This window comes from Cnephaeus nilssonii, assembly GCF_951640355.1.
Source record: "Cnephaeus nilssonii genome assembly, chromosome: 6".
Lineage (NCBI taxonomy): Eukaryota > Metazoa > Chordata > Mammalia > Chiroptera > Vespertilionidae > Cnephaeus > Cnephaeus nilssonii.
In genome coordinates this window covers 78,293,691-78,317,494 of record NC_137077.1, presented here as the reverse complement: position 1 = coordinate 78,317,494, position 23,804 = coordinate 78,293,691, and the positions used below count along the sequence as shown (strand labels likewise).

Below are 23,804 nucleotides of genomic sequence, written 5' to 3'. Positions count from 1 at the left end.
AAACAGAATAGGAAAACTAAGGCATGAATTGAAATTGAAATTGGACTCTGAGTTTCATCTCTCATTTAAAAAATCCAAGTATTAGCCAAGGGACACTAAAATTTCAGCTAAGAAGGCAAAGAAAATGAACATGAATACTACTAATTTGGGAATTTAAAAAAATATATTACATTTTAGTTCTAAGTTTTAGTTCACAAATTCCAACTAACCACATATATGAATATATTAAAAGAAGTTATTGTCTTCTAAAACATGAAGGATATTTAACAGCTGCCTAAACAATCTTTTAACACAAGCTCCTGCATGTAAGCATAATTCTCAGGGCCAAAGTTGAACAAGTTTGTCTTGGGAACAAAACTAAAAAGAGAGAACACAAAAGTAATAAAGAACAGAGTTATTATGAAGTCCAAGAATGTTTGTTTAGGACATCACTCATCTCCATCATCTGTTTGATTTAAAATTTTATTACAAAAGATGTCTAACTGCTGTAAATATTTTCCCACTAGGAAGAGATACTTACTGGATGTAAGTACTTTTTCTTAAATTTAATTTTTAAATGCATGTACTCTTGTCCTTTAGCCTTTATATCTTCCAAGCATATCCCCAAAGGCAGTAGGAACCACAAGGAAGATTCTAAGAGAGTACAAAGAGCAGATCTTGCTCTGATCCATGCCATGAAAGTCATCTTCATTTCAATTAATTTACTTTGCCTTTATGAACTTAGAGTCTTTCAAGGAGGTTGACATTTCACTCATCTGAAAAAGCTTGGAATGTGACAGGGGAAAGGGAGGAGAAGTAAATCAACGGGGTTAGCAATTTTCCAGATGCAATGTATTTTTCTTCTTCTTTTCCACCAGAAATTTTAGAGAGTCTTCTGACATTTTAATTCCCTATGCAAAACCACAGTAGCAAAAAATGCTTACAGATTATATGTCAAAAAACAAACACACACATAAGTGCACTTGCACATGAAGTAAATATAAATTCAGATTCACTACTCCTTTAACAGAATACATTTCCTTTAGTGCATTTATTATATACTTGTGTATACCGTTTAATTGACAACTTTAACTTAAAAGCAACAGCAGGTTTTGCAACTTTCTTTGTGTCTGATAACTAAAACACTGAGTCCATGCTGACTTTTTCACTCAAAAGATGGCATTTATAAAAAACTGTTCTCGTGACTATATTTTAAATGACACCGGAATATTTCAGTTATCACCTTTAGCCACATGGTTTCAGGAAACTATGCCCAAATATTTCATGCAAATGCTGGTCATTTTAGAAGAGTTCTTTTTGCGTGGATTGGAAACTAACCATCTAGGGATTAAAAAAAAAAAAAACCTTTGAGACCTGAAGATAAATTCTCAGCAGCAGGGGATATGCCCATTGTTTTGGAGCCAGAGAGGGAGAGATGGCATTTAACTCCCCAAAACACCCTGCTTCAATATTTACCTGACAGCTTCGGTATCCTGACAGGTTCCCCAGTGCATTTCTTCCTTTATCAGGTATTACTTTACAAGGGATTTCTTGTTGTTGCAGAACTAACATAAATCAATCTATAACAGAGGAATTTATTTAATACATTTATTCTTTTAAGAAGGTTGCATGACCATATTTCATTGATTTGTACAATAGAAGAAAGTTACTACTAAAACAGAGTTTGTGGAGACTGGTGCATGGTAAACCTATTTAGTCCTCAGATGTTCACTCTTAGATTTTCATGTTAAATAATAACAACTATTCATTTAAGCTGGTCTCACTGTATATCTTGACCGTTAGCAATTCCACACACAGCAGCTTATTGTGATATCCTTTAAATATGAGCAATAAGAATGTTTGACTTTTCCATTTAAAGAAAAATAAGAGTGCTGTATGTTACATGGCCCATGAAATATTGGCCGTGTGCTCCTTGGCTTTCATTCGAAGGACTGCGATACTGGAAGACCTCCGCTCGAACTCTGGCTTTGTTTCAAACGCATGTCCATTGGTAGCCCCCGTCAGAAGAGAGTCAGTGAAAAAATTGTTGAGGGGCACGTGGCTGAACTGGTTCTGGTGGTTTGAAAACCCTGTGTAACTGGAGTCTGTCCGAGGCGAGTGAGAGTAAGGTGTCATGCAGGAGGAAGTGTCACGCGGCACCATGCACGACGTGACCACAGAGCCACCACTCGCATTTCCTGCCCACAAATTGTTCTGAATCTGGAATATAGAAAACAACAAGCATTACATTTACGCGTTCTCACTTTTGTTCCCTTGCTTTCGTTACACTGTGTTTGCTAAATTTTGTTAGCTATTCATTGTTTGCTCCTGATGGGTGGTCTGTAATTACATTCTGAGTATGTAAAGTGATTATGAAAAATAATTATTTGAAAGATTCTTCCAATTTGTTTTACTGTAATAGATCACCGAAACCCACATACTTAACCACATAAAATACTCTCAAAACATGTCAATCTCTTGAGTATTCTTTTTACAGTCATAATTTCTAAAATGAAATCTGGAAGATTTAGTCATGATTCATGACCAATTCATGTGCTTAGAAAAGTGGTTTAAAAGGTGGTTTTAAGTTTAAATATAGTTTTCATATTTCTAAACAAATGACACAATTTCATTTTTTACGCTCCATAGTTGGACTCAATGTGGCAGTTTTTGTTGGAAACCATTGCTGACATTAAGCTGTTTGCTCTGTGGATATTTTTGATCAAACTCATCTTGGAAAATGTTTAACCTTTCATTGCCTTTTATTTCCTAACATCTTGAATACATAGATCTGTGAATATGAAAAATAAGTACATATTTTAAACATTTATTCTTTGACATATATGATATACTGAGGTTACAACAGATGTATGGCATGTAAAACAAATTTAGAATTCTAAAACATGACCATTACCAAATAATGGAAGCAACTGAGACAAATACTCAAGTATTAGCAAAAATATATGAATATAATGTAATTACTAAAAAACAAAATCATATTTATGATTGAAAACTGGGTTATCACCCAAGAAATCCACATTTCATATCATTAAATCTCTACAGAAAACGATTAGTACATTACCAAAAACACAAATTTCTCTAAAGTTATGAGCACATAAAAAAACCTTAAATCGAATTTGCATAATATAAATTTTCAGTAGAAAGTAGATTAAGACTAGATATTTAAATGAGGATAGAAATACAACAATCACATGCATTACTGAGAAGCACAGAGAAAATCATGACAAATGAAAGGAGCTGAGGGAAAACAGAAAGGGATATGTTGCGTGGTGTAGTGTGGCAGACATGCAGCCTTAGGAGATGAAATTTAAACTCTGTCTGCCTTTTGCAATATTATTGCAATAGATTTGTAGTAGAACACAGCAGCAATATACACATTCATCGCATCTGGCTTTCTTTTAAAAAATCTTGATAATTAGAATTATCAATTACAATGTTTTCTTATATTTATTTTACACAAAGATTCCAGTCTACTACATCTGGCCTTTGGTGTGTCTTACAACACCCAAACTTAAATTGTACTTTTTAAAAACAACTTACTTTCAATTTAAAGTAGAAAATATCTTAGTGACACTTCTAGATCACACTGGCAGAGATGTTACTCTGTCACACAAGAAAGACCACGTAACCAGTTTCAAACTGAACATCTGATTTCATCTCTTAGGTGGGACTGCAACAATTGGCAAGATGCCCATTTTAGTTATATTCTAATAATAGTTTTTTATACGAATATTTTGTTAGCTGCTATAAATGTCAAATCTATGAGATATATCTATAAATATGTATAATAATATGCATATTTTATTAATCCTTACATGGTCATGGTCTATGTTGTTTCAATTATGACTCATTCTATGATATGTATCCCACTTTAAAAAAATATGTAATGACTGATGCCAGTGATTGCTGAATTATGTATTTCAAACCAACAGGAGAGGCTGTTGATGTCATTACCCTGTCCAGCTAGCTCTTCTAAGTTGATTTGGTTGATTTTCCTCTGACATTCAATCAAACATTGTGCTACATTGAAAAAACCACAGTCACATGTCTGACAAAAGGGCTTTCAGGAAATGAAAGTGAACTTGCTTGCTTACTTTTGAAAAAGTAAATGAAAGGCAAACTAGTGGCAGAGAAAGATTATTTACATTTTATGTTTGTTAAAGGATTTGTCAATCTATACATAATGTTTAGAATTTATTTTTAAAAGCATCTGCTCATATTCTAAATGCATAGAAATATATTTACCAATTAGGTAAAAAGGGGAAAATAAGAAAGGTATAGATAAGGAGGTAATCTATGAATATAAGTTAAGAATGTATTTTCTCCCTAAAAGAATTAACATTGAACTATTTATAAGTTGAAAAGAAATTCTCCAGTTTCCAAGATATGAGAATCAAATCTTTTTATTTTTATCAAAACTTCTTATTTAGACATGATTAGGCAAATTAAATGTGTTACTTTTGGTGAAAGAATTTCTAACATATAGACATATTTTCAGAACAGAGCAGATTGGTAAAGCAAGTTGCCACAGCAATGCTTTTAGTTAGATTTGGGAAAATACGTTTGCATGGGTCGCAATAGTGTCACACATTTTTACTGATATGTTCTGTTTCCATGATCTCTATCTCCCCTCACTTCCCCCATGTCTTGCTCTCATTTTAAAATTTCTGATATGTCTTCAGTTGACTTTAGGGGTTTAGTTGTTTTTCACATTAAAGTTATGTGTAAGTCACAAAATTAATATCCCCAATGAATTGAGGTTTTCCTTCCTCTAAAGCTTCATTTCTTCTGGATGTTTAAACACCCAGATGATAATCAAGATGAGGCTCATGATAGCTTATGATTATCAATTACCATGTGTCAGACATTATATTAAATGCTTTATGAAGACTTAAAGCATGGCTTAAGTCTTCTAATCATTATCATGCACTAAAAGGTGTGGGCTTTTACTATTCCCATTTAGTAGAAGGTAAAATATAGAATGGAGAACTTAAGAATCTCACCCAATCCCTAAAAAAATAAAAAATAAAGAATCTCACCCAAGATTGAATGACTCCAATGGTGGAGATCAAATCTGAACCCAGCAAATCATAAACAATGTTACAATGGTGTAAAAATTACTCTATAAGTTAAAATTGCTTATTTACTTATTCATAATCCTAACTTTGTGGGGGTTCTTAGGCTTCCTCTCTGAAAGCAAAATCCTCAATGATTGCTCAGACTCTTTCTTTATCTTCAGGCCTAACACAACACATAATAAGCCCTTAATACAAATTTATTAAGTGATTGAAAAACTCTAAGAACATGAAATTTGAACTGACCCATCTTACAGATTAATCAAACTTTTATGGGCAATGCATGTTAATGTATCTACATTTTGTTTCATAATTTGAACTCTAGAATCACCATACTACAATTATTATCTTAATAGAAATCATAAAAATTACATACCTAAACCTTGCTAACTATATTTCTCTGGGTAGATTTTTTTCCCCTCTCTATGAAATACTTATTCTGTATTATAGATGCATCTTCTTGGAGATTCTGGTTCATTAAGCAGAAGGTGTGGCTCAAGGGGTCTATGTTAAAATAAAGGCCATAATACACACATGCAATTATGAAAATCATCAAGGATTGGGAAACACTGTTAGAGTCCAGCTTCCCTCCACATGCAAAACCCCTCCTACACTTTTAGTTATGTTCGCTTCCGTTGACAAGAAGCTCACCTGTTTTAAAAACACTCCATTCCCTTTTGGAGAGCTCTATAAAAAAGCAAGCTGTTGCCTTCCCCTATCTATCACTTCTATTTCTGTTCCTTAAAATGATACAGAATAGGTATTGTATTTCTCACATGTGAAAATCTTCAAATATCCTACAACATTATTACACAATTGCAAGTCTCTCTTCTTAAGCATTCCTCATATGCATGGTTTCCAGACTGCTCATTCCAGTCACATTCCCCAGATATGCTGGATGTTGTCAACACCCTTCACCCATGTCAATATCCAGCACTGAGAACAGAATATCATATTCTAGAAGTTATCTGAACACCACTATAGGGGAACCTGGCAAGTAGCATCATTGTTCCAGATTATCTACTTCTGTTAATATTTAAAGGAAATATTTAACTACAAAGTTGTTTGATCTTGTGATTTACAAAATCTGTTGTCAAGGTGGTCTCATTCTATGGCTGTTCCATGCCTCTACCAACTGTATTCTTCTGTAAGTGATCCTTCTAAAGCTATGTGCTAGGTCTACAAGTCATATTGTCTAAAACTCCTTATACATATTTGTCAACAGAAAAGCCATACAAAAATCTCACTCTCTGACTCATTATAAGAAATACTACATTTTCTGTTAAATTTTGAATGCATATTTTTTTCTATATAGAATTGTTACTCTTTTGGATTATTTCACAGACACCTACAATGGCAGTGCCCAGCACCAAATAAATTTTGGGGTGTTTCTGTCGGCCTCTAACTGTATAATAGTCAAGGGCTTTAAACCAGAAAGAACGTTATTAAATATCCTTCTTTCATGTGTACTGGGGGGAAAAAAAAAAGAAAAAGACTGCCTGCCTTCACACTTTTTCTTCTTTGTGTTTAAAAGGAGTGAAGAATCTTAAAACATTCCATGTTTTAATGTGCTTCGCAACGTTTTTAAAAGTTCTAGGGATATGTTCAAAGCACTGTCCAGGGAACTTAGCCAACTGCCTCCCATTAGCATGAATGGAAGTTCCGCTGACTTCTACACACCACTTTGAACATTTATTTGCCCCTTAATGTTTTCCTAATCAAATAAAAAGTTAACACTTAATTATCCCATGACTTTGAATTTTGGAGGAAAGTTATTTTTTGTCTGATTCTTTCCAAACTGAAAACAAATTTATTTAACATTCATTTTCATCCTAAGAAATTAAAAGCTACAGGTAGGAAGAAGAGGGTTCATATATAGTACATGCATATTATACATACAAAATACACACATGTTAAGAGTTCTTCACTGTGGATATATATTTGTCATGAATTAAAGTAATATGGTAAAGCATGGATATGGAAATTACCTTCACCTAGAAACTTGATATAGGTATATTCTTATATAACCAAAATTACAAAGAAAATTTTAGTATGCTTAATATGGTGCATATTTCAAATATATTTGCCGATTTTATTGAAGTGAGTAGTTTTTCATGCTTTTTAAAAACCTTGTTAGTCTTTGTCTTAATTTTAAAGTAGCATGATGTGTAAAAGACATCAGAGAGTTCCATGACAGCATTATATATTCTATATACTAATATTAGTGCTATATGGAAGACAGCAGCCTATGGATTTAATCTGGATTTAATAGAGATACTTATAAACATGAAAATATATGATTAACAGTCATTCCTTAATTTCAAAGTATCTATAAAACCAATAGTTATCTACTAAAATAATTTCATTTAACCATATTTCTCCTCTGTATATATAGACTGCTCCTACCTGCCACCAATATCCATATATACACACATAATTACACATACCATATGCACACATCATGCTACTACACACATACTACCCTCACATCAAATAACCACACGCTTCCCTGTTAAAGGTTAATTTAAAAAATCAGAAATCAGGGATTCACAAAGAGTTATTTGTGATGCTAATATAGCAATAGCTTATTTGCATTAAAATACAAAAGTTGATTTTGGTTTTTCATCATTGACAGAATGTTTACATTTATCGATTACTCTGCATATCATTTAATACTTACTATATAGATTTATTACCACATTATCACCATATAATTTACCGGATTTTTATATGGTCCCTTTAAAAAATATAAACATCACTTTTTACAAAAGCAGTTCAATTTTTTAAGAGACTATTACATTATTTACTAGCCTATCACTTTCTTTAAAATGCAGGGTGGAAAAATATTAATAAGAATCATATGTTTGGTAACTTGCAGATATTTTTAGCTGTTGACTAACTTTAGGGTCCCATTAACTTTTCTAGTAACCACATCAGTAGGTTGCTGGCAGGGAGAAGGAATTAAGTGTTTTTCTAAGTAGGGAGTTTGCTACCAGTGAATAACACACACTGAGGCTTTGTCCATCTGGGAAAAAGTCCCAACTAGAATAAATCACAGTAAAAAGATTGATTGATCATGTTGAGGTACTACTTGAGATAAACATGAGGTTGCACTTTCATTGGTGCCTACTTATTAGGTGTCATTTGGCCAAAGAAAAATTAATATATTAACTTTTTTTGAAATCGTTTACATCTTAAAAATTCCAAAAGTATATATTCTCAGCATATAGTATTATTAAGCTGAAGTGATTAGAAATCAATTCATCAGAAATGGATCACATATTAAATATTGATTGCTATTTAGATTTTTAAAATAAAATTCCATCTTACAAATATGTTCAGAGATTTGGAACAAGAAAGAATGCATTTTCCATTTTTAAAAAAATCATTGTTAGATATAACAGTTATATGAGACCAATAATCTGAGAAAAAATTGCTTTACAGAAAAATGAAACCATATATCTCTTCTTAGTACATAAATACAGGCACTAAGTTTCATAAGCAATGTTAATGTCTGGAAACTTTCAGAATGACATCATATAAATGTGTTTAAATTTTGTGTTATTCAAATAATATTTGAAATACAAGTCAAATATATAAGAAACATTAAAGACATTTTTTCTTTTCCTTTAGTTCTGGGTGTGTTCACAAATTTTATAGTAATTATCATTAAAAAATTATAGGAAAGTATACCCTATATTCCTTAAAATAAAACTTTTCAGCTCAACTAACTTAAAGAGGTCATAAAAATCATAGTACTTAGCATTTTCTATTTTATTTATTATTATCCAGCAAAAAATGTATTTTCCAATTATTTTTTCACATTCCTTTACATGTATTTTAATACATGCATGATAACCATTGCTGATTTATCAGGGCCTGATTCATTTTTGATGACACAATTGCCCTATTAAAATTAAGTTCACGCCCAGCCAGCATGGCTCAGTGATTGAGTTGACCTATGAACCAGGAGGTAACAGTTTGATTCCCTAACAGGGCACATGCTGAGGTTGCAGCTCCCAGTGGGGGGGCCTGCAGGAGGCAGCCTATTGATGATTCTCTCATCATTGATGTTTCTATCTCTCCCTCTCCTTCCTCTCTGAAACCAATAAGAATATTTAAAAAATTAATTCCACAACAATAAGAAACAAAGATTAAAATATGAAGTAAGTTTTCCTTGTGAATTAATAGGATACAAATCAAATATGCAAATATTTGCATTTTCATATAATAGTTTAAATCTTAGAAATGTCTAATTTATGTCAAACATGAACTTTGAATTTATTCTTAAAATCCTGAATAAAGTCATAAATTATAGATATTGTGTATTTGTGTTAACTACAAAACTGAAATTTCATTTTTTGATTTTTAAATCAAGTGTGAGTTTGTGCAAATTTTCTTTTCTATTTTAATGCTTCATGATTTGGAATAGAAAAGAAAACCCATAGAAACAAGAGGCTTAATAAATATGGTACAGATAAAATTCTGGATTAAAGTTTTTCATAAGGTTCACTAACCTTATTGTTATTGACTAACAATAATAGTGTGAACTGCAAGTTTTAACCCACAGGTCTGTTCTCATAGACTTCCCAGGCTTCCGTGGCTTAATTTCCCCCTGGTTCTTCTCTATTCTCCTGTAAGGTAGTTTTCATGTGTATAAGAAACATTGGCACTCTTCAAAATCTATTTTTACATTTCTTCTTATTTATTTTGGTAATCTACTCAATTTTTTATTTACTTTTCCCTCTTAATATGTAAAATACTGTACATCTGAAACTAATACAAAATATTATTGAATGTCAAGTATAATTGGAAAAAATTAAAGAAATATATATATAATACTTATGACCAGTTCAGTTAAATGTAATGCTTTAACAGTGGCCACCTATTAAAAGTAACAACAACCAAAAAAATTAGCTAAGTTATAATTATTGGTATGTCATTAAATCACAGTAAACATGAATATTAAATATTTTAAAGAACTAAATCTATTTTCATAATCTAAAACATGAATGCACATTACTTCTTGGAGGACATTCTTTATCCCTTTAAACTATATATATTTTCAACAAAATAAGAGTTATTCACCACTTGTGTCTACCTGCATCTTCAGCAAATTGATATTGACAAAATCTGCTTCATGCTACATATAATTTACTTTTAATATATATGCCTCTATATGAAATATTATTTATACATATTTATATAAAACTTGCATATATTTAATTAAAGCAACTTTATCAATTATAAAAATTATATCTATTTGAGTAATAGACTATCATATCATATTCCTTGTATGATTTTAAATATGTGTGCTTTTAATCAGTGAGAAATTGTACAATATCAATAAGACTTGTGGACCTAATGATGTTAACATTTTTGTCCCTCCATTCATAAAGGGAGTTTCACTGTGTAATTACATAACCATTGTGCTGGTTGTTTCATATATATGAGACTATTCATTATATCACACATCAAGTTGAACTATATTACTAACATTTTTTCAAAGCTTACTGGGTTGTTTACTTTAAATATTTGGAAAATATAGAAATAACAGTGATAAAATTGTGAGACTTTCTCCAAAGGTTAAAAACTGATCCAGATACCAAAATGCTACACCACAGTTGTTTAAGGAGGGAAGTTCCTTATTCCTTATTTAGCTTAAGTAAATGTAAACTTTAAGATTAGTACAGAAAATGGTGATAAAAGAGGATAGGGTGAACAATATCCTCACAATGGCTATTTTATTGCTTTATTATTTCCTTTTACTTTGTTTTGTTTTTTTTTTTGTTATTTAAAAAACCTCATTAAAGTTTTTCTCGGGAAAAACTTGCATGCCTTCTTTGAAATTTTTGATGAAAATATTTTGGAAGAAGAAGAATATGCTCAAACTTTCCTAAAGTTACCAGACTTAGTTATCTTAATTTAAAGAAGAAATTATATTAAACTGAATTTGGTATTCTCCTAGATCCCTAAATAGTAAATTTGCTCACAGATTGAATTAGTTTAAATGCTACAACATACAACATAAGAGAACATTCAAAACAGTTACTTTTCCTCTCTATTGTAGGAAAAAATAATAACTAATGGCTATTATAGAATGGTTACTATTTATTGAGCACTCATTATGTACTAGCCAATCTCCTAAGTAATTTGCATGCATTGTTATGTTTAATCTTTTCAAAGATTATATGAACTTTATCCCTGTCTTATGAATGAGGAGAAACATTCCTTGAAGTTAATTTATTTGGGGAAAGCTCCAAAACCTATTAAGCGGGCATAGCCAGGATTTGAACTCACCACTCCCTGACTGTGAGGCCCATAGTCACACCTTCAAACCTGGCCCTCCTCAAGTCTCAGGATTTACCAGTAGCTCAGTAGGCTGTTTAGAAATCAATTTATTCCTCTCAATAAAAGAAAAAGCTTTATGATGATGGTCATCAGCATCTATACTACCATGACGACCAACTCTAGCACTAACAATGCTTCCATTTTACAAAGAATCTGAAAATTAAGGAAGTAAAGAGACTTATCAAAAGTTGCCCCACTAGTAAATGATCAAGTTAATATAATCCAAAGCAAATCTAAGGACATCAAATTAGGGTTCCTTGTAAGAATGAAGGCTAGTTATAATCTTCCAGAAATTTTTATACTTTAAATATTTTCTTCACCAAAATAATTTTTAAAATGCTTTGGTTTTGAAAATTACAAACAAATTACAATCTACTATTGATAGATGCTTTCGTGCATTTTCAATTGAAGGGCAAAGGTATTTTTGGATTCTGGGTCTAATGTACATCAAGAAGCGTTTGCAGAATTTGGTACAAATATCACCTAGTTCTTTTTTGGGAATATGATTATTTTTATTGTTGACACTATCACCCTCTTTGCTCACCTCCACCCTGTCCCCGCCCCCCTCCCCTCTGGCCATCACCACACTGTAGTCTGTGCCTATGGGGTGTGCATATACTAGTATATATTCTTTAGCTAATCCCTTCACCTTCTTTCATCCAGTCCTCCTCTGCTCTGACAGCTGTCAGTCTGCTCCATGTATCCATACTTCTGTTTCTATTTCGTTCATCAGTTTATTTTGTTCATTAGATTCCATATAAAAATGAGTCACCTAGTTCTTAATTTGTCCACAAAGAAGGAGAGTTTGTCTGGCTCATCTGTACAACCCCCATGCATACAACAGTACCACACATACTATATTTATTGGAAAGGTTTCAGCAAAATCTTTCTAGTCTATTCCTCTTAGCAGAGGAGGAAATTGAGATAAAAAAGGAAAAGCTAAATGCTTAAAGACCACAGAACTGGTTAATAGCAGAGATTCAGAAATCAAATTGGTACTGGAAATTGATTACTTTTAGGTTTATAATGTACTCCTGAAAAAATTTTGAAGTGAATCAATACTTTGTTCACATCTGTTCAGTATATATACATGGGTAGGCAAATGTGGGTTTACATTTGTATGTGAATGAGTTTGTTCTTTGTATTATTATTTATTAATTATTATTTATTTGTATTACAAGTGTAAACCCATTTTTATCCATCCCTGTATAATTTGCTTAATACTGTGGTGATACAAAGGTAAGAATTGAGTCATCTTTTAAGAAACTTTAATAGTAAACTGGCAGGCAAACACTGCATACAGCCCATCACAGTCAGTGGAGAAAGTGATGTGCTGATTAAAGGAGGACTGGGAAAAGGTTTCATGGAGGAAAAGGGGTTAGGTGAGGGGAAGGGAATTCAAGAGAGAGGGGACAAATTCAGCACAAGCAATGAAACAATTTTTTTAAAATATCATGTTTTGGAGAACATCAAGTAGTTTAACTTACCTAAATCATACTGTTGTTGAATGGCATCTAATATTGTGAGCTAAAGTGTGTGTTTTTTTAAATGCTATTTCAGTACTACATTAAATCATTTTACTACCGATATCACACCACTCACTTTCTTATTATTTGTTTGCTATCAAATATGAGTGAGCTAAAGAAATATAATATATGAAAACAGTCTAACAGTGTCTACATTTTTAATGCTTTATGTCCTTATTTTATACAGTTAGAAATAGAAGTATTTTTGCTTCCCAAGGTAATTGAATGTTTTAGGGTCAAAGCTTAACCATTTCATTGCTCAATGACACATTATAGAGATAATGTTCCATAAGGTACCCTGGACTCCCACTCAGAGATCCTGGGTTCTGATTCAGTGATCACTGGCTGTAGGAAGAAAGTCAGGCTGAAATAAGCCCTCAGCGGCCAGTTACTTTCTTTTACTGTTACGGCTGCTGTTACCATAGTGCAATGAAGACCAGTGGAAACAAAGTATTTAGAACACGTTAGAAAATATAATTAGCATTCATAAGTAATCATATTATATGTTATATATGGACCTTTATGCTAAGTAAGATCAGTATCCACACTGGGCAGGCTTGAGAAGATCTTTCTAAGCCATCTCTGTTTTTCGTTTATCTCTGTGTATGCCTATGCTTTCCTGCCAAATTGCTAATTCTTTGTTTCTGTCCTGCCTCCAACATTTTCTAGTTTCCAACTGTTTTTATAATTAATAACTTTTTTCTATAATTAGTAACAGTAACCAAATTCAAAGTTTTATTGCACTGAGCTGTTGCGTTCTATTTCGGTTTCTATTTTGCCCATTATACATTTCTATTTTCAAGCCACAAGACTGAAAAAAAAAAGTTTCCTTTAGGCTGAAGCTTGGAGACGTGGTACTGTCATAATTCTTTTTCAAACAAACTAAAAAGTAAACTCCATATTTTAAAGTTAAAACAAAATTTCCCCTTACAGTGGGGGTGTGGAAGACACTTCATTTCAGAATTTCTGGCAAGCAAACAGTACATGCCTTGCCAGTGAAGAAAAGCACTATGGATGTTACAGTATTGATTTTAGTTATTGTTGACAAGTTGCACTGTCAAAATAACTTCAACATCTGATCTCCGTGCTTCCATACTTAAATTATGAGGTGGTATCACCAATGTACATACAGTATGGAGAAGCCACAGGGAGAATTAGTGTGAAATTCCCATGACTTGTGAGGGGAAATTTTAAATTACGCCTTTGCTAGAGTGCAAAAGACTCAAATGTATAATTTGTACCATTTTCTTTCCTGCTTGAGCTGCTAGGTTGCCTCATTCTGCTAAATGATAATATCTAAAGCTATGCAGCACAATAACATAATGGCATGATAATCCTAGGTAAAAGGGCATCTAGTCAGAGTATATTAAGTAATATTAAGCCACTATAAAAAGGTTAATTGGTGCCAGGCACTATAATTAATGCTTTAGGCTACACTGAAGACGAAAGGGGAGTTAGAGATAATGCAACCAACAGCAAGGAACAAAGTAAAAAATGGGGTTTACAAGAAAAGGAATGACAATTGAAATAATAAGGTATAAAAAATATATAATTGAGTGTTGTGGAATAAACTTATCAGACTGTTTAAAGTCCATTTGAAAAGAGTTCCTAATATGTGACTTATTTCTAAAGTCTTCATAGTCAACTATCGCCTCTAATAGTTCAAAATTATATAAAATATATGCTATGTCTATTATTTTTATTGTTATTTCACTGGTTGTGAGCACATTCACTGCTCTCCTAAACTAAAGTGCAAATTCGAATAAACAACTTAAACTGTATCCTCCTTTGGTATTAATTTGCTAACTCTTCAATCATTTAAACATATTTGCTGAGACAGTCTGTATTGAGAGTTAAGATCTTGCCCTTGGGAGCCAGAATGCCTCTGGTCAAATCAGGGCTTCACCACCAGTGGAAGTGAGTATATACCTCACCTCTCTGTGCCTCAGTTTCCTCACATGAAACATGGGGATAAATAATAATGCATACCACATAAGGTTGCTGTGAGGATTGAGTGAGTTAATATATACAACCTGCTTAGAAGAGTGCCTCAGAGAGTAAGGGCTATAGTCACATTCACAACTAGGAGAACACTGCAGTGCCTACTCTCAGGGAGCTTGTAGCGTAGAGGGGAAAGAGCCACCTAGCACTCTGCTTAGAACTCAACCAGGACACTCAAAACTATTTGGTGCTTAACATTTCCTTAGCCTTATGATGATAAGTAACCAGGAGTGTATACATGCTTTTAGACAGAAGAAAAATATAAGGGACCTGCTTTAAGACACATTTTTAAAAGTAAGAGAAAACACAATTCTTCTCATGGCAGGTGTGTGGCATTTAGTCAAAAGGTACTAGCAAACTGCAGTACAAGGCTGAGCCATAGCCTCCCCTTAGAGACTGGCCCGTAAGAAACTACTTGTGTGATCACAGACCAATTCCTTAACTCACCTGGGTCTGCTTTCCTAACTTCTAAAATGACGAAGCAGAATAAAATGATTTCTAAGGCTCTTGTTCAGATATAATATTACCTGAATACATTTGCTGAATTTACTGGAGGAGTGAAGGTCTCAAGATAGGTTACTAAAGGTCAAAAAAGGGCATCAGAACATAAGGATAGTAGAAAAATAGAGGACTGAATTCATACGAAAAGGGTATGAATTTATAGTTGAAGAAAATGAATACCTTAAGTAAGTTTGGGGCTGTGACGATTTCGTTACTGGACTGTCAAGGTATTCCACCAACATACATGTTACATATTTGTTATCTAAGTGGTCTCTTACAGTGTATATCATTAAACAAAAAGGAAGTAAATAACAGATGGCTTGTTCCTTCTACTATGTGTCAATCATGCACCAAATACAGTTCTGAATAATTCAGTGTTAGGAAAAAGTAATTCTCATTTAGAAAGGCAAGAATATTTTTTACTTACATGCATTACAAAGTATGGATAAGAAAAAAAAACCTAAATTTAAAAATTCGAAGAAAAAATAATTTCTAGTCTTTGAAATGAGAGCTCCCATTATAAAGGGGAGTGTTTTTTCACATGATAAAAAAATTTTAAATTATATTCAGTCTTAATTCTACATGCATGTTAAGAAGCAAAGGACTAAATATTTCCTTCAAAGAAGGAGCAACTTCAAAGCTAAACAGACAACATAGGAAAAGAGATTATTTTAATGGAATGCAGGCTTCATATACTACATTTGACACTAGGTTGTGTAGGACTGACTCATGAAACATTATCTACAGAGATAGCATGCCAAACAATATTCAATATATTTTTTGAAATAAACAAGGGAAGTGATTTTGAATAATTAAAATGCAGAGTAATTAGCAGACGTATACAATTAAATGATGCTACTTCAGGTGTTGCATTGTATAACAAGGAAGAGACCCTGAAATATTGTTAAATGAATGGCTCTGGGGGAAAAAAATAGTAACAAAATAAATATTTTAGTAAAATAAAAATTTAACCAACATGAAAAAAGTCTTCTAGAGTTTAAAATTCTCATTCCTAACCTTTATCTTAGATATAATAAAGTCTATACTAGCTCTTTTAATAATATACACACCGCATGTATTTTTCTTGATCAGAATTCCACACAGTTTATCATACCTGAGGATAGCTGTCAGTCCTGGGCAAAACTGATATATCATAGGTGGCAGCAAAATGGCTTTTAGCTTGTTGTATTTGGCCATAACGTTCTCTTTTCCTCCACTTGGCCCTTCGATTTTGAAACCAAACCTAATTTTTCAAAGAAGTAGAATTTTAGCTAAAGGATACTTGATAATATAAATGTGATGTTAAAATAATTCAAATCAGAAAGGTAAATCAGGTCAATAAAATTACTAATAAAATAATTTTTATCAGAAAAAAATCCACAAATTTTACATTCTATTTTACCTTGATATAAGTGCTATAACCATGAGGCACTATAAATTAATATAAAAAGACAAAATACTTTAAAAACATTTATTTAATATGTTTGAGCCTCTGTTTTTTTCATTTATGGAAAATAAAAAGGATTTAGATTATATGATCCTGAAGACTCCTTATATCTCCAAATTATCATAGATAATCCTCCTCTCAGAGAATGCTGCAAGTCTGAGAGATGTTCATGACTTTTTAATTTGGGGTTATGCACATGACATTAACCCAGCCAATTTATAACCAAATGAATATCTGGGTCTATCAAAAACAATTATCTTTAAAGCATTTCATAAAGTGAAGACTTTTCTTGATTATATCCATACTTAGATACTCTTAGAAAAAATTTAAACATAAAGACTTAATCTAAAAATATATGGCATCAGCAGAAATATCATGATTATATAGAAACATAAAATATTAAGATTAGATATAATACTGAGCATGATAGAGACAAAAGGTAAAATGGAACCATCTGAAGTACAATTATGGTTTTAAAATAAACAAATGTGTTTATTACATCATAACATTTATCTTCTCTTATAGAAAATATTCAGCCATCATCAAAATTATTCTCCAATTTAAATGACTTACAGGTAATAAATAATAAAAGAAATGGAGCAGATATAACCAAGTGTGAAGAAAGTCTGTGAGTTAGTGGGACCTCTACAGGGTCACTACACTCTCATACTAACAATGTTTATCACAACAACCGTTTTCCACAGAGGGTTAAATATTCACTAATTCATACTTATCACTCTCCAGAATTTTCATTTTAAGATTTTCATGTATTAAAGGGAGATATAGAAAAAGATCTTCGATATGTATAAATTGATATTTTTTATTAAACATGACACAAGCAGCTTCCAGGAACTCTTTAGTCTTTACAGAAGTATGTTCAGAATATAAAATATTTAGGAAAGAAGCTGGAAATCAAATATAAAAATGCAAATTGTAAAAAGCCTTTTACTAAAATTACTCGAAAGTTTTATTCATTTGCAAATTCAATTATAAACACACTTATTAAAACATTTGAATACTCAGTTTAATACGTAAACATATATTGCAGAGTTAAGATGGCATTTCAGAAGAGTTTTCAGCAATTAAAACAAGGCAAAGGGAGTTACCTGTTCAGTGTGGTTTCTTAGAACACGGCTGGCCAATGTGTGTTATCCATTATGCCCAGACTCAAGACAACATCAACAACCAAACCAAACAAAACATAATTCCTTGCTGTCTCCACAGATAGCCACCAAGAGCACACTAAGGGAATTTAGTAGTAAGGTGTGTGTTTTTTGTTTTGTTTTTTCACTAAGAAAAGACCTTGGCAATCTCCTTAAAATGGATGCCAATAACCACTCTGATGTGAAAAGCAGGAAAGAAAACAACCCGAGTAAATTAGGTTCAGGCTGGCTCTCTGTGCATGTTCTTAGACAAAAAGTGAATCAGGATTTGATGAAATGTTAAGGGAGAAATATGCATTGTACACAGCTGATCCCTCTGTATGCAAACACATTTTTCTATGCTTACAAGTATAACTAATTTAAATATGCGGAGACCAGGAAAAAAGAACACATGCGGGCTTGTGCTAACACTTGACAATTATAAAACTTTTCATTAGCATCAACTTTCTATATACCTACTTCCTGAACTAAGATAAAGTAACCATTTGCTTCCACAACTAAAGAACAAAACCTGCTGCTTGTTACCCCGGCACCACCAGATGTTGTGTTTAATGATGTAAAGGCCTTAACGATGGTTTAATCTTCAGAATAAATACTATTACTCCACTATGCACAGAAGTGTTCACTCATTCATTTATTCTGTAGTTTATGGGAACTGCAAAATTCAATAGTTTCCTATTTAGAGTAATAAAAGCATGCCAAAGTAAAAGGTTATTCTCCCAAATGATTGTTATTTGGAACCTAATAAAATGTAGTGTAAGAATATCTACTCTAATAAAAATAAAAGATGTCTAAGAGGTAGAATTTTATCCAATATAATTTTCCTTTTCAAATGATTAAAAATATAGTATATTAAATCATCCAATTTTGATCATCTGAATACAACTTATAATTCAGTACATATTTTTAAATTACTTTATGATCCTTATTCCTATTGCCTCTGCAAAAACCATATAAGTTGTCTATATTTAAAATATTGAATGGAATGACATCACTGGAAACTACTAAGGTGATAAAATTGAAAATGAGTTTTATGATCTTTCTTTAATTATGGATAATAAAAATAGATTTGCTTTACATAACAATTGGGAATTTATGGGATTGTTTCTTTTTATCTTTGTCTTATTATTACCTTAACTTCAATAAAATTATAGATTTATAGGCCATTACACAAATATCAATACCTAGTGTATAACCTTAAAACAAAACTCAATAGCTGACAAAATAGAAAAACAAAATAAAACACATGCATTAATAAGTGAATAACTATGATTCTATCTGCCTTTTAAAATTAATTTTTGAAATCAGCAGTATATTAAGATATTCAGTTCTTTAAATAATTGATGGTTTTATGCCTATATAACTCAAGTATTCTTTTTTATGTTTTTATGTTAGTTGTTAAATTCTTTGCAAGTATAAAGAAATTTTAGTAGACCTACATGCATAACATTGTTCTACATCTTTAAATAGTTCCTCTGTGGCAAATGCTACTATTGAATTATTCTAACACTACCGACCCACACCCACCGGCACCCACCCAAGGCCATCCTGTGGCTCCTACCTGGACCCTGGCCTCAGTGAGCTCTGTCCTCAGAGCAAGCTGTTCTCTGACGTACACATCTGGGTAATGAGTTTTCTGAAAGACCTTCTCCAGCTCCTCCAGCTGCAAGCTGGTGAAGGTGGTTCGGTGTCTCCGCTTCTTACTGCTGGATACATTGCTGTCACATTTATCCCCAAGTTCATCCAGTTCTCCCTTCTCTGGCATCCCTTTCACGGGAGACATCCGGAGACTGTTACAGTTGTCCATAGCTCTATTGAGTTCAGTGTGAAGTGGCTGTCCTTCTACTTTAGTGATCCCATAGTTCACTGTAACCAGGGGGAAACAACAGTTCTCAACATTGTGAAGCATTTAGATGAAGGACTTCAGTTGTACTTTAGAGCATCAGGAAAATGGTCTGCTAATGATTTATTGTGCCAGTGTTAATTCAATCATCACCTTAGGTACAAGTATTAATCCACTTCGGGCAGGTTTAAAGCCATTTTAAAATGTGTACATGGAACTCATATAATTTGCCCAAGTTCATAGTTCTACAGGACTAATGCAATGTTTATGCACATAATTTATAATCAAATTAAGGCAGTCAAATTAAAAGTGCTCTAGATTTTTTTTAAAAAGCCTAAGTGAGCATAATTTTTAAAAACTGAATCAAATTTAATAGAAGTCATATATTTATTCACAGCAGACAAAATTAAGCTACTTACATGGCCCAAGAAAGATACTTCAATTTAAATATCTGTAAACCAAAATCCAAACTCTTCCCAAAAGTTATCTTCCTCCTCCACACAAAAGCTGTAGATTTCCCACATGGTATTATTTCTACTATATTTTTAATATTTCAACTGTATATTCATGTCTGCGTTTTATTTTTTTTCAAAAAGTGATCTAAACTTTTAAAAATTATTTTTATATTAGTCTCTGAAAGTGTTTACTATAGAAAGCTGAAGTAGACTTCTTCAGATTATAAATTCGTTTACAGTTCTTGCTAAATATGTCATATTTATTCTTAAACTCATAAAATATGTTTTAAGGTAGAAAGCTTTATTTTTTCCTCTAATAAAGCATAGCAATTAAAACATCTATTAAAAGATTACAAAGAATTACAGCTGGCATTTTGTTTAGGGATGTTTTAATTTCAGTTATTTCCTCCAGACTTGGTTTCATGCTTGGGGTGTGATATAAAACAAAAAATGTATCATGTGGTGCCACACACACACACACACACACACACACACACAAATGCAATTAATGCACATAATAAAATGGGAGGCATTTTTTGAAAAGTAAAGTCAACCCAGCCAGAACAATAATTTCCAATGAACTGTCATAATTTTTTTTTGCTTTTGTCTGTATTTAAACGATCTCTCACAATTTATTTTTACAACTGCTTTAATCATTATACCAATATATGGAACTTTTAATACCTATATAATTGAAACGCCAAATAACTTTTGTGCAAAAGAAGATAAATATAAAGAAGAGCCCTGGCTGGTTAACAATTGGGTTTTGTCCCTGTGGACAGAGTTAAGTGGGAAGTGCGGTAATTAGGGGCAGGGGGAGGGGAGGCGGTCCTGAAAGTAAGGGCATCTCAGGAGAAAGACAGGACTTTCCTAACCGGAGCGGACTACCGCCTAGGCACACCTTACTGCTTTCACATTAACACTAGTCCCAGTAGTGTGATGTTCACTTAAAAGTTGATAAAGTATCAAAACCACCTATTTCTCTTCTTATTTCGGATTCCCGACAATTTAAAATATTATGATTGAGCTCTAGCCAGCAGTCAGCACAGGGCATTACAGAACCATTTAAAAACAAAATCCTGTCCATTCTTTACGTAGGCACCTAAGAATTCCAAAAATCTAAAGATACTGCAGTCTGAAAATACATCCAGAAAGCCAAACATTTAGTGTATTAAAAAATAAAAATTAATTGATGCGTCTTTCTAAATAAATGACTGAAACGATTAACTGATTTTCTCTATCGCTTTGGCCTTTTTTTTTTTTTTTTTGGTTTAACGTTGCAAGTCAAAAGTAACTTGCAACATTGAATAAAATATGTACTGTGTGCAAAGTATTTAGAAAATGAGCTACTATGAGCCAGTGCTTGCCAGATCTTCAACCTCCATTAAAACAGGGGGCAGGAGGCTTGTTGTAAATATTTCACACTTAATTCGTTTGTTATTTTAAAGCAACCCGCTCCTTACAGCTTAACTGTGGAATATATACAATGATAAGGAAAAGTCCTCTTGGAATTGTAAACTTGATTGAGCTGTCGCGATCTGAGAAAAAAATAGGTTTGTATTGGGTTACAAGATAGAAAGATGGTTTGTTTTGATAACATTTTGACTTGGAGATACTTGCCCACTCAAAGCTGAAGATTTCACCCAGAAGCATTCCGAACGCTTCTGAGGTGACTTCTAATGTGGAGTCAGAAAACTGCACACACAGGGCAGCATTCCGGAGTGAGTGATTACACGGGGGGCTCTTTGCCCGAAGCTATTTAAAGTGACTGTTGTTCAAAAATGTGTGTTGTCCTGCAAACCCAAAGCAGCAGAAATTACAAATTCACCCAGGCTAACCTAGCAACTCTCCAGCTTCACACAGAAACATATCGCTCTGTCTTGGGGGGGAATTTTTTTTTAAAGGTTTTTTCATCTACAGGAGTTCAGAGTGTTCTTATTCGTGACGACAGTGACATCCTCCAAGGAGCCGTGATGGATTTCAGCTCCCGCGGCCGGGCGGCGGGCGGGCTAGCAGAGGAAGCGCGCTGTCTTGACTCAATTACGCTTTATTTACCGCCCTATCAGCTTACGCCCGGACCTGGACGGAGAGAATCCGGGACCCGCCGGGGACGACGCCGCGCAGGCAAAGGGGAGCCGGGCGGCCCCGCAGCGCCCAGTCCTCCCGCTGCCCTCCAAAGTCGCCGGCAGCCAAACACCGCTTCCCGGTTCCCGCACCGCGTCTCTGCCTCCCTCCGCCCTCCGGCTTCTCGCTCCCGCTCCCCTTCCCTTCGGGTCCCCGAACTTCGGGTTCGCAGACGGGCTACCGCGGCTGGGGCTGGGGCTGGGGCTGGGGCTGGGGCTGGGGCTGGGGCTGGGGCTGCAGACTCACCGCTGCCGTCCTGACAGGGCGAGGTCCTCTCCAGGCGCACGTGATGCTCGGCGCGGGGCAGCGGCCCGAAGGCCTGCACGCATTTGCCCGCCGCTGCTTTGCTGTAAAAGGACTCATTGTCCAGCGTCTCCATCACATGCTCCAACGCGCCCCCCGCGCCCATGTAAAAGTCGCTGTTTTTACTCTGCGGGCTCTTGAGGGCGAACTTCTCGCTCAGGAACTCCATCGTCCCGGTAGCTGTCGCGGAGCTCCCGGGGCGCGGAGGCTGGAGCGCGCCGGGGGAGGGGAGGGGCGGGCGGGCGGGCGGAGGGAGGGCCGAGAGGAGGGAAGGGGAAGCGAGCGCTGCGGCGCCGGGAGCTGCCCGGCTCCCAGCCCTTTAATGCGTCCCGGCTGGAAAAGGGGGCACCCGAAGTTGCTTTTATATCTTGAAACTCAGCTGGGCTCCTCGGGCAACCTCCCAGTTCTAATGAATATGAAAATAGGCAAGCGACTAACTCCACCCCGGCCCCCCTCCGCCCCCACCCTCTCCCCACCTACCCCCGCTCTCCCCCCCCCCCCACCCCCCCGGCAGGGCGCGTCCAGGCCGAGGTTAGACAGACAGCTCCGTTTCAGACACAGGCCGGGAGGGACGAGGCCCCGACACCCAGAAACATTGTCGCAGCGACAGTGGACTGGCATTTCGGAAGAGCTTGGTGAGATCGCAAAGCACTTAACCCCCGCTCCCCGCTCTCTGCGCCCTCCCGGCCCGCCCGCCCCGGCCCCTACCCCGCCCCCACGCCGGCCACTTACTACCAGAAAGACGTCGAAGCGTCTCGAGAACTTGAAAGGAAGTGTTGCTCTACGGGGCTTCTATTGCATCCGTAAATCGTTTGTGTGGAAGATCCGCATTAATCCGAAGCCCAAGAAGCCAGATGCACGGGCAGCGATGAGCTGGGGTGGCGGAGGGAGGGGGGGGGGGCGCTTCTGCTCCCGACCCGGCGCTCGCGGCGCTGCCGAGCCAGCGGCGTGTGGCCCCGGCGGCTGGTGGCTGGATGGGAGAGCGATTGGTATCATTGGGAACCGTTATACCAAT

General features: G+C 34.8%; 1 protein-coding gene across 1 annotated transcript; it reads right to left on the bottom strand.

The window, feature by feature from the left end:
* Positions 1–1,878: 1,878 nt before the first annotated feature.
* On the bottom strand, positions 1,879–22,980 carry ALX1 (ALX homeobox 1; the record flags this gene model as incomplete). Its single annotated transcript, XM_079775790.1, has 4 exons — positions 22,733–22,980; positions 19,626–19,930; positions 16,569–16,697; positions 1,879–2,199 (listed from the first exon to the last, which is right to left on the bottom strand). Exons 1-4 carry the CDS (start codon positions 22,956–22,958, stop codon positions 1,879–1,881), a joined length of 981 nt encoding a protein of 326 aa, XP_079631916.1. The 5' UTR covers positions 22,959–22,980.
* Between the last annotated feature and the right edge of the window lie 824 nt (positions 22,981–23,804).